Here is a 12537-nt window from a genome sequence, read left to right as displayed (position 1 = left end):
GAACAGAAAACGAAAAAGGGAGGTAAGGAAAATAATATATACAAACAATAAAATATACAAAACCCTCAGAAATGGTTCTAGGGTCCCACGGAGTGAAAGGAGAAATTTCCTCTCCGAGCTCCAAGCCAGGAGTGAAATTAGAAACCACTCCCTGCCTCTTATCAGAGTGTGTGTGGGAAGGGGAGGGAATACAATGGTTGCTGGAAGGTCACGCCCCCATTCCAAGCCTCAAACCACAACACAATGTCCAGTCTGGAATTTACAGTGCTCCAAGTGTTAGATCACCTTTTTCACTTATAACCATTTCAAAGACTTCTATGTATTTCACTGAAATAAATGGCAATGTTACAATTGATTTCAATGGAACCAGATTTTTCACTGCATGTGAAAAATCAGGAGGAAAAAGTAGCATGTCCATTAATAACTTACCAATTTCAAAAGCAGGAAAGAAGTCATGTTTTATTCCAAGCAAGATTCAGGTTTTTAAAACTGCACAGACTGTTTAGCAGGTCTGAAAGTCTATCTATTTTGAATATGTAGAATAGTAGTGTTTTAATTTAAGCTTTCATCTCCATTTATATCTTTTTACATAAATGTAGTTTCTCACTGAAAACATTTTACCATGAGTTCCTGTTCCAACTCAGTATTTCTCGCTGCAGCAGTGGAATAAGCAATAGTCTTTTCTTCCAACTGTTCCTCAAGTGCAGAAAGTTGAGAAGATTTCTTTGTTATCTGAAATTAAATATGGCACAAAACAGGATGAAGACAAGTGGTTTGAGTTTATTCAAGCATTTGTATATGCTTCCTTACTACCGATCCTATTTTTAGCTGCTACAATTTACTCCCTGGTATTCTTATTTAATTATTCATTTGTTTATTTTTGTATGATCTATTAAACTTTCTTACAGAGAAGACTTCAAGACAATTCACGTGAAATTTATCTAATTAATGATAACTATCAATGCCATGTAAGTGAATTAGCTATTACAGATTTATAACATTTAAGGACATTATTAGGAAGTACTGCAAATCCCATTACAATGTCATTCTGTAAACACATTAGCACCAGAATGTAAACGTTAGCATTTTAACTTATACAACCAGAAAAGGGCTAGCTGAAGTTTTATTTCTTTCTTTTGGGATTCTCTTGTCACGATGTTAATCTCTAGCAACTGCACTAACATTTAACAAGGAAAAATACAGCTGTTCCTTCAATATCTATTTCTTAAGATTACACATTAATTGAACCATACCAAAGCAACAAGACTCTGCATATGTTCCACATAAACCAAAACAGTAGTAGTAAATACATCAGCTTTAAAATGAGATTTCTAACAACAAACAAATTAAGGCTGATATCTTTTTCTACTCACTCAAAAATTTGTTTCCAATTCTTCTTAAATAAGTCAGATTTTAAAATTAATATGGTAACTGCATTTTTTCCATAGGTATTGTCTTAACTATCTTTGATTACTGAACTAAACAAAAAGTGACAAAAAAAGTTTTTTCAGTGCTGCTAAAAAACTTACTTCTCTCTCTAAGCTACTACTTTTTGAAGCCTTCTTCAATAGGTCTTCCTGTATGATTTGAAACTGGCTGGCTCTCTGAGCCATGCTGGTCTTCAAAGAAGAATTCTCATCATCTGCTTTTGTCAATTTAGTTTGTAACTCTTTTATCTCTTTATGGTATCTTCGCCTCTCCTTTTCAAATTGTTTGCTTATAAGTTCCAACTGCTGACATCTTCTCCTCTCTCAAAGTAGGAAAAAAAAAAAAAAAAGAAAGGTAAGATTATTTTCTAAAAGAACACAAAAACCAGCACTCAAGCAAATAAATACACAAACCAAAGAGAGGAGAAATATGATTTGACAGCATAGTGAACTAACACATACAGTATTCATAAAAAAAGGCTGTTTATTTCTTTGCCGTAATGTAACTGAAAGCTGTGACTCATGAAGACAAAGAAAGCCCCCTCCCGTCACAAACTAAAAACTCCCTAACAAACAAAAAGAAAAAAAATTGAGGACAGCAACATTATATAGGTGCCCTGAAGACATTTCATGGAGTAGTCCCAACAGTTATCACAAAAGCAACTGCAGAAATTCTGCAACAGCAGGATAAAGAGAAAAGATTCAAAAAAAATATGAACACTTCTCCATAATCTGCATCAAGGAAAAAATACATGGTTCTATTTCAACACAAGCCACAGCTTGAATATTGCTGAACAAGTAACTTGGCTAGCAAAAGCAAGAACAACACTGTGCCTGGAGAACATGACAATTTCCAAAATTCCAAGGTAGCAAAATGCTCCCTGTTCAACCAAACCATATACATTAGCTCAGAAAGATTTAAAAAGCAATTTAACCCTATCAAAAATTCCTGTTCTGTGGACTAATCAGACACAACTGCACAGCTATTTCAGCAACCTTACCTCCTTCACTTCTGACCAATTTGACAGGTTCTGTTTCCAGGTCACAAAACCTGCAATTTTCTTGGTCTTCATGATCATTAGAAAGGTGCTTAGCTCCAGTACAGAGAGTTAAGTTCGCACAAGGCTTTTGAACTTCTGCTTCTTTCATTGCCAGTTTAGTGCTATTATAAAGGAAAAGAAAATTATTTAGCATCCTTTCCATGTGCTAGCTCAAACACCACCTTGTTATCTGCCTATTCTTGCCATAATTCAATAACCAGAAAGTTATACCTTAGGTCTGCAGTCAAAGGTTTAATCAATTCACAGGATTCAGAAAGAACTTCTTTTGTTGAGGAACTGGCTAGCTGGCGTTTCACATGGTGCCATTTAAACTAAAAATTAAGGGAAAACCAAGCTCAATGCAAAATCAACTCCTTACTGCTTCACAGAATGATTAAGTCACATGTTATACTAGCATATAAATGTTAAGACACATGCCAGGATGTTAGAAGTCTGGATAACTTTATCATTAAAATTATTCTAATTAGGCACTTGCAGAGGACTGCAGGTTTGTCCCACGAGAAGAAATTATAGTCATTAAGGCCCTCCAAAACTGAGAACATTCCTTTAGGTATCTTTGTGCAAGTACTGAAATATGAACATTTTTGCTGTGAAAAATTAAATAAACTGAGATACTATCAGTAATTCCATGTTTTGAGCTTTACACATCATGCTTCCCTTCAGATTTTCATGACTGCATTTAATATTTTTTCCTCAAGTTACAGAGAGTTTCTGCATATTTCATTAAATTAGTAAAATGAACCCATTTTTTTTTCCAGAAAATGTAAACATGTTTGCTAAAAAGTGCCCTACAACAATTTTTAAGGCTCTTCCAAATAAATTTATATGGTCACAAGAGCCCAAAACGTCATTTTTTATACAAAATTACTAACTCTTTCTTCAGCAGACGTCACTCTGACCATTCCAAAATCATACAGGAAGTATTCTTTTGATTTTGTTTTCATTACAGCTACTCACATTTATGCTTCAGAAATAAGAGTATCTGATGCAATCTGTGCACCTGACGTCATATGTCTCTCTAGCTCTTCCTGACTTCCCAAACAGTTCCTCCAGGAACCTCAGGTCTCTTCACAGCTTTAGGTTTTTTCCATGACTGTCCCAATCACAGCCAGTTTAGCGATAAACTTCACCAGTACAAGCTTCAGGCTCATAAGCCAGAGTTCATTGTGGTAAAGCAAAGGTTCACCCACAGCCAGGGAAGGTGTGCCTTCCCCTTCCCAGAAAAAAAAAAAAAAAAAAAAAAGGGATCCTACAAACATCTCTCCTGCTCTAATTTCTCCATTGCTGAGGCTGACACGTCAGCTCTGGCTGTGTGACACAATATGCCTGCCATCTGGGAAATATCACACTGTTCTACTGAGAAGAATCTCTGCATCATGTAGCAGGACATCATCAGGGTTTAGAGAATATACATGGATCTGAAGAATCAATACACAGAACAGAGGAACAAAGTGTAATTTTAAACACTTGCAAATGAATTAACTCCAAAGCATCTATGCTTTTTTTCTTGAACGAGAAAACAAAGGTAAAATATTTAAATTATGAAAACATGTCTGAAATGCTGGGGTTTGAACCCCGAGCCCCGAATTAAGGTTGACATATGGGTGATTGCCACAGCCCTTCATAAAGAGGTGGTGAGTTTGCCTTATAGCTTCCCCCCAGGGTGCAGCCGGCCCTGCAGGGAGAGCCATAAGGGAAATGAGCCCCAGGGGTCCCACATTGAGTTGACAAAGGTCAGGTGTCTGCTTGGGGATAAAAGCTGGGACCACTTGCAGGGAGTCAGGAGTGTCTGCTCTGTGGAGTGCACTCCACAGAGCTTCCTTACTCAGGGAAGACCTCCTGACTCTACCTGGAGCTGACTCTCCCTAGTCTGCTTAAGACCTTTGTGAATGTGGGCCAATCGGGTGAGAGTCACTATGTGGGCACCTTTCTCTTATGTGCTTAGCCTGCTGGTCTGGCTGTTTCCTATGCCAACTGTGGGCAACCTCGGGTCTCTGTTTGTACCACCTGTTGTGGGCCCGAGTCACATCTTTTGTGGGATCGTTGGGGATGGTGTTGTTTATGTACCAGCTGATTGATCTGTTTGTACCCTCAGTGATCATTCATGGAATGTCCTTCTTGTCTACAATACAGTCTGTGTATTGGTTCATCTTCCTTCTGGTGCTATAATTTTTGTTGGGCCTGGTCATTGGCAGAACACATGTCATCCATGCATCTTGAAAACCAAAGATGTTTTTACTTGGGTTATTTCTCAAGAACATCACAGCGCTTCCATGCAATGGCAGCTGCTGTAGAAACATAATACAATTTTTAAGGATGTATCAGTTACTGTACCTCTTCTGGTGTGCTTAGAGACAGTTGGGAAATAATAGTTTCGAGTATGTGGAGCTCTTCCCTTGAGTCTTCAATTTCTTGGTGGCATAATTTCAAGCAGTTTTGTTGCTGTGTAGTAAGTGCTCTCAGCTCTGCATTTTCACCTATGACAGCATTTTTCTCTTGAAGTACCGTTTGCTTTTCACTAAGTTCATTCTCAAGCTCAATGATCTTTTGATCAGAACGAGTCAGCATTGAGAACATTTCAGTGTTCTTTGCCTCTAGAGTCTTAATTTCTTCTTTTGTGCTATGATTCTCTTCCTTTAGTTGCCTAAAAAAGTATATCCATTTAAAAAGTATAGCTCAACACAGAGGATTTTCATTACTAAAGTAACTAGAACATGCCAGAACTATAGCTTTACTAGTTTCCTCCCTTTCAAAAATCTAGGATTAGCTCTACAAAAAAGACAGAAAAGTTTTCACTGCTTGACTAGGCATTCACCGTTCCTAAGGACGAAGATGCAAGCTGCTATCAGCAAACAAAAAGAGAATAAACTACTTCTCATTCTTAAGCAACTTCTAATTCTAAGTTCTAATCACTATCAAGAGAGTCACTGGTAGGAAAAATATCAAGGTGACTTTAATTGTGCTGAAGCTAAGGAAATTTAAAAACAGGATAAAATAACTACACAATGATACCTATGATCACAATGGATGAAGATAATGTACTGAAACTGAGCTAGTCTAGCATTCTGCTGCTAACAAGAGGGAGGGTTTTATTTCTTCTCTCCCCTCATATTTGACTGTCCAGTGAGCCTGTTGTATTTTTCGTCTTTCACAACTTATTTATGAGCCATTAAACAGGCTCAGGCCAGCATAAGGGTGCCCACATGCTGCCCACCCTTGCCAAAATGGCCTAAGGAACAATTATTAAGAAAGGAAGGTAAGACAGGAACATGAAGGGGAGACCTAAAACTGTTTGCCCAGATCTAATAACACTAGAGACATGCTGATGGTTGTCTTCCTTAAGTAAAGTAATAAGGAAATTACCGAAATACTCCCAAAACAAAGGAGGGTTCGGCTTGAAAAGAAACATACAAGGAGCATAAAGATTTGTGACAGTGGGAACAGACCAATCAAAACCAGGCTTAGCACTCCCAAAAGTGACCAGAGGTGCTTTCTCATTGCCACAGCAGACCACAGGCAGCAGAACAGGTATAGATTAAGCCAGAGAACCCACATCTCCCAAAGAAGCAGTGTGCAAGCAAGGGAACCTATGCACCCAGAAGTCTTTGTAGGGTGTTGCTTGTTCCTGTGAATATGTAGTGGCATGTGGAATTAAACCTTTAACGATTAGTCATAGAAAAGAATTTTGAAATTAAGTGTATGTCAAGATTTTTTCACCTGTTTACATTATTATGTATTATGGATTGCTGGTACTGATCCTAAGTGCTCACTGATGCTGGTCCTGATTTGAACTATGTGAGCTGAGCAGTATGTTCACAGTGACAACTGTAACAAGCATTTTCTTCTCAAATAACTGTACACAGATTTGCAAAAGCCTTTGTGTTACCTTAATTGCGCTTCCAGGACATCTAGATCCTTTCTGTAGCTGATACAGTCTTCATTCAACTTCTCTTTTTCTTTTTCACAACTAATGAGACGTTTTCCCAAGATGACTACTTCAGCTTTAACCTAAAAGAGCAATTTTTTACATTACTGAAATCTAATGCATATGCAGAACAGTATCTGCTCTAGCTGATGCAATGTACAGCAGACATGCTAGGTGGAGAGATCCCCCATAGCCCTGGCCAAATAAAATAATGCCTGCTCCTTAATACCTATCAAGTGCTAAAGAGTTTCATTGCTGATTTTGGTGACATGTAGATAATTTTGTTACTGTTGTGAAGAAAAGAAGAGGGGCAAAGATTTCTTTCTTTCTGTCATTTGGGAAAAAAGTAATGTTGCTGTGGTTTAACATTTCAGGGCATTTTTGTGGTTGGCAATCTCCTTCCACATGGAAGTCAGTCTAATCAAACTCCCTAAGAGCTGCCTTAGGCCTGTATTTTCTCCTCTCACAAGGCAGGAAGCATTAACAACTTCGACCACTGGAACTTTGGGAGATGGCTTCATTTTCCTCTCAGCTCTTCTCTAGCTCATGTTTAATTGAACAGGTTACACAGATGCATTCAAAAGGGTTCTTTTAAAAGGATCACATACTTTTAAAATTCCCATCTGGCGAGCAAGAGAGAAGAAAGAGCAGCAGTATTATGATACCTCAAAGATGCATACTGTCCAAACTAGGCAAAGACAGTTTAGAACTGGATAACTGAAGTTAGCAGCACAAACAGCTGCTTACCCTATCCCACCTCTCTTATGACTTTGGCAACAGAAACAACTGACCAACTGGTGAACCCATTGTCGTTTGCTACCTAGCTTACTGGAAGAAGAAAAACCCTAATAGCTTGGCAAAGACAAGTGAAGAAAAAACTCTTACCCTTTGTAGTTTTTCAGTCATTTTCTCTTTATATTTCTTGAAAGCTCTTGTCAGCTCCTCTGCATTCAACAAAGCTTCATTTCTTTGCTGTTCTGCTCTGCAAAGAAGCATACCACTTTTAAAAACCACAAAATTCAGTCATTATCTAACCATCTCCCCCAGTTACTAAAAACAACCACTAAATTAATTGTTCCATGCAACTTCTTTTCTTCTTCCAGCTTTCCAAACCCTAGATAAAAAGTTTTCTATTTGAAATTAATATATGCCTCATGTAATTTTTCCATATTAACATGAAACTGACAGGAACTAATCAAAGGATAAATTATTTGGAGGATACCAGAGAGATGGCAACAATAATAGTAAAGGAAGTTGACACAGGGGAGATAACAGATAAGCAACTGTTCAAAGCAGCAACCTAGACTACCTACTGTTTCGTGCTCCTACTCTGCACTCCTGCCCTTTTCTTACTTTCCCTTGTCGTTGCTCCCTAGGGAAGAAGCTGGATCAGTAACCTCAGGACAGCTCAGGCACACAGTCTGCTCAGGGCACCCAACACAGACACAAAATAATTAGTGCTGCTCAGCAGTATTTGCTCCTTTTCCACTAAGGGAACTGTGGGAACAGGGCAAGTGCCTCATCTAAGTGCAGCCTACCCTCAAATCACCATTTCTCAGTCCGAGGAACTTTTCTCTTTGGAGATGGCAGAAGTATTCAGAAAAAGGGAGAAAGGGATTTCAGAATAACAAACAAAACAGTGTTAGTCTGAAGCACTTCAGTTTGCTTGGCCAAAGAACAGTAAGTGATTGTAATCACCAATTAAAAGCAAACTGCAATAAGCGTTAATGGTAACCATAACACCATATGTTGCCTAACATCTGGCAGGAGCTCAGTTTTAATAAAGTTCTGAAAAAAATCTACATTTACAGCTAGTAATTCACTACTAGTTCCAGCCCCACATGCTCCGAATGAGTAGTGAACATAAATCAACACATTCTTTCAAGACTAGCACAAGTCCCACAGTATTGCCCTTTGCCTAGTTATAGGAAGGTTACAGACAATTATATGCGTAGACAGATAAGCCAAACAAATGGTTTGCCTTCAAAAGGCTCAAGAAATGCTTTCTTAAGTCATTAATTCAGTCATCTTTTTCCCCAGATAATCCAGTTAAATCAATTGGGCACCTAGGAATATTTTTATTTATTCCTCTTATTTATTTACATTTACATTTTGGAAGGGGTAGGATTGTATGAGATAACTTCCAACAGTCAACAGAAATTACCTAACCCTCCCAGCAGCCACACAGCCACTACACTAAATGAGGCCACAGAAAAAGGAAATGGCACTTGGAATGGAATTACAGCACCGTTTTTAACAGTAACATATAAACAGGCAAGATTAACATAAAAATCTTTATTCAATTAAGTTGGGCTTCTGTCACTCTCCTCACATCAATCTGAAAAATACAGCACTCAGTACTGCTGAATACTGAGTATTGAGCGTGCAAGACAAAGTCAAACACAATTCAGGAAAATATATTCTGGACACATTTCAGCTCTCCACTGTGGTACATCTATTCTGAAAGGAAAAAAAAAGGTGATAAACTAGTTCCTAGTGTATGCTGTCATCTTTAAAGCAGAGAAATAATTTGATTCCACAAAGTAAACCCAATGGAAATAAAGTTACTTACTCTTAGAATCACAGAATCACCATGGCTGGAAAGGATCTCCAGGATCATCAAGTCCAACCTTCCTCCCAACATTTCCCTAACCATTAGACCATAGCCTCAAGTGCTACATCCACCTGTTTCTTGAACACCTCCAGGGATGATGACTTCACTCCGTACTCCTACTCTGCATTCAATTTATTAAAATTATTTACCTTTTTCCTTGCTTTGTTTGTTCAATTAACTCCATCTTCATATTTTTATAGTCCTTTTTATATCTTTGCAACATGTTTTCTCTTTCCATGCCCATCTTCTGGCTTTGATCTAGTTCATTTTCTGCATCTCTAGCAAATACACAAAGCATAATAGATAAATAGAAATTTTTTTCTAAGGAGACTAGGTTTTTGGTTTTCTCTTCCTCACACAATGTTTGAGAAGCGCTAGTCAAACATGCTGCAGCTCTTGAAACTGGGTTTGGAACAACCATAATCTCCAGACTGCCCAACCTGGAGTGGTGTCCAAACCTCACCAACAGGCATCAGGACTGACAAGCATGCAGATGTCCTACTTTGTGTCATGAGAACTGAACACAGAAGTCACCATTTTTCTGTCAATATGTATTACTGGTAAGGATACACATGTGGGAAACACTAAAATATAAATTATTTTTATTTCTTTTGTAACAACAGATTATTGAGATATTAATTGTGTATTACAGAGCATGAGGCTGTAAGATAAACCAGCAGCCAAGTAAGTCTTCCTGTCAGCCACCGGACAGTCTTTACATTGACTTTATTTGGCCATTTGCCTTGATTAATATATCCATGAAGAAAGAATCCTTTATGCTGCACAATCACATTTGAAACTATGTATGCTTGTTCACTACAGAAGACACAGTCATGTAGCCTACAATCACTCTAGCCGGTTACAAGGGCACATTCATGTTTAGTGTACATTATGTACCACTTATAATAGTCCTTATTATTTTTTCTCCTTTTCTTGGAAATACATCCAGTAAAAAAAATAAAACACCTCCCTCCTCCAATATAAGGCTCCAAAATGAAAGCTTCAAGCCCCAGATGACTTTACCCACCCAGTACCAGTAATCACGTCATCCCAAAAAAGAGATTGGATTAGCAAGCAGAAGAAAATACAACGTTGATGTAAAAGTATACTTACTACCTCAGAATTTTGCCTTGAGCTGAAACTTCTGCTTCCAAGTTTACAATCTGTTCTTTCAACTTTGGAATACTGTCTAAACCTACACCCAAAGTCGATTCAAGGTAAGAAATCTGAAATACAAACAATTTGAAGTTTCATTAACACTTGCATATATATCTTCAGGTGAGACATACAAGAATAATCTGCTTATTGAATGCCACAGTGCTCTTAAACTTACTGTAGAAGATGCTTTTTCATCTACACAAACTGACCTGCAATTTTCTGTGCATTTAACACCCTCCCAGTTCCCTGGCACCACTCCAGGGTGATATAAAGAAATCACTCTGCTAGGCAGCATATGTTGACCTTGTCTCTTGCTTTTCCTCAAAGTTATATAGCCCACTGTTTGTTATTTCCATGCCAGACAGTCAAACATTTTAGTTATCTACTTATTTATAGTGTCTTAGAGATAATATTTCTAAACCTAAACACATTAAGCATAGCTATGTTTTATTCATGTTACATATACACCAAATAATACAGCTGTCCTGAAAAAAACTGTACATACAAGCACATATTAAACCAGTGATGATTTAACAAATACAATATTTCTTTCTAACTGACCTTCATGTTTTAAAAATAGCAATATTAATCCAACTTGAAAGGTCAACTTTTTTAGTTTCCTGGACAAATGGCTACTGTACCATTATTACTAACATTAACCTTAGCGTAGCTCACATATGTGAGCATACAGTACTAAATACATTGTAGAATTCTTTTCTTAAATAATGTTTTCTTCATTCTTTCAAACATCAGTATAATTGTTTTGCTCATAAAGAAACAGACTCCACACTATTCTGCTCCAATATTAATGCTGAATATTATGAAAGAACTGAATATTAAATATTAAATTTAGATAGATTAAGACAGGGCCAAAAAAATAGCACGTTCTGCTTGGAATTACAGAATCAAAAGTCATGGTCATTTGAGTAGTTTCTTGATACAGGGGGTAGTTTTCTTTCTGATGAGTACACTACAGATATACATACTCTTGTTTTTGACTGCACCAATTCAAAGTTCATCATTTCCACTCTGTTCTTTAGGTAGTGGTTTTGAGAAGTCAAAGATGCATTTTGCTCACAAAGGGCATTCAGCTGCTCCTTAAGACATTCGTTTTCTTCCACAGTTTTATCAGAAGTGGTGGCCACTGAGTAAGGCTAAACATAAAAGAAGTTTTTTTAGGTATACACACACACATTGATATATGAAAAAGTAAGCATTATATCCATCCATAGAAACTCTGCAGAACAAAAGTATTTAAACCATATTACGTTTAAGAGGGCTCCGTTGATATAATTGCCCAATGCTAAAGCGTATAAACCTCAAGCCCTAAACGCAAAAAAAAGTTCATAAGCATAGAAAAGAACAGAAAACCAAAGTAAGAAAAATAAGTAATGAAATGCAATATTTACTTGGGATTTTCTTTGAAAATCCTGGCAAGGTGTTTTACCAGCATTCTTCATACTGTTGGAAAAGCCTTGGTAGTTGCAATTCAGCTGAACGAGGTCCTCCAGAATGAAGTCTTCAACCTCATCCACGCAGTGGCCATAATGTTCACTTGTGCTAGTGCTAGGAGGGAGAGTAAAAAGTTGTTACATCAGTTTTTCTTTACTATTTTCAAATGGTTCCCAAAGAATTCTCAAAAAGAAAGCACAAAAGGAGCTTTTGGCAATAATCCTTTGCACCAAGATTTATACTAAAAAGATACAGGCTGATCTCATTCCCAAACACATTCATACCTGGAAAGCTCTTCCTCTACTGTCTGTAGGTTTTTTTCAGTTCTCCTCAGCTGATTCTGTAATGACTGCAAATTTGCAAGCAGGTCTTCATCAGGAGCACTTTGAGAGCAAGTCCACATACTATATTCCATTGGTACCACACACTACAGCTAAAATAGTATTTAATATTAAAATGTTGTTAAATGTATGTGAACACTACTTACTTACAAAGATACTAAAATAAGACAAATATAAAAAAGCGGGGGAAAAAAAAAAACAAAAAAAACCACAAGAAAATAAATACTGAATTTCCAAATGTAAACGTGCATTTCATGTGCACACACTCTCTCTTCCCACGTTCACTAGGTAAAAACTACTTTGTAAAAATTGCATTTTTTGAGAAAAACACTTCTGTATGTATTAACGAAGTACAAGAAGCTTACTGAATTGCCACCTAGGAAAACTGGACAAACCTGTTGTACAATATTTCCCAAAAATGGCTCAGGCGACGCAATCCAGTTGCTTCATAAGTCCCAGGAACCAGCAGGGCGCCTACGAAGCGAACCGCGCACACTCAAAGCGCACAGAGCTCTTGCCTCGCTGCCCGGTGAGAGCGCAGATAAAGAAACCGGAGCAG

The 12537-nt window shown here is 37.5% G+C and overlaps 1 protein-coding gene across 1 annotated transcript in view; it reads right to left on the bottom strand.

Annotated features, from left to right (window-relative positions):
• The window catches only part of CCDC18 (coiled-coil domain containing 18), a 19596-nt gene extending 7544 nt beyond the window's left edge, over window positions 1-12052 (bottom strand). The window contains exons 1-12 of the mRNA XM_008945353.1: window positions 11922-12052; window positions 11595-11745; window positions 11172-11339; window positions 10144-10253; window positions 9177-9305; window positions 7299-7395; window positions 6375-6496; window positions 4823-5132; window positions 2699-2799; window positions 2429-2589; window positions 1530-1750; window positions 622-732 (exon numbers count right to left, since the gene is read on the bottom strand). Coding sequence (XP_008943601.1) covers window positions 622-732; window positions 1530-1750; window positions 2429-2589; window positions 2699-2799; window positions 4823-5132; window positions 6375-6496; window positions 7299-7395; window positions 9177-9305; window positions 10144-10253; window positions 11172-11339; window positions 11595-11745; window positions 11922-12052 — 1812 coding nt within the window. The remainder of the gene's footprint in view (window positions 1-621; window positions 733-1529; window positions 1751-2428; window positions 2590-2698; window positions 2800-4822; window positions 5133-6374; window positions 6497-7298; window positions 7396-9176; window positions 9306-10143; window positions 10254-11171; window positions 11340-11594; window positions 11746-11921) is intronic.
• Window positions 12053-12537: the final 485 nt, after the last annotated feature.

The sequence above is a fragment of the Merops nubicus genome, unplaced genomic scaffold, assembly GCF_000691845.1.
Source record: "Merops nubicus isolate BGI_N331 unplaced genomic scaffold, ASM69184v1 scaffold34878, whole genome shotgun sequence".
NCBI classification, from domain to species: Eukaryota; Metazoa; Chordata; class Aves; order Coraciiformes; family Meropidae; genus Merops; species Merops nubicus.
The sequence above is the reverse complement of the archived record's forward strand: the minus strand, read 5'-3'. Positions and strand labels throughout refer to the sequence as shown.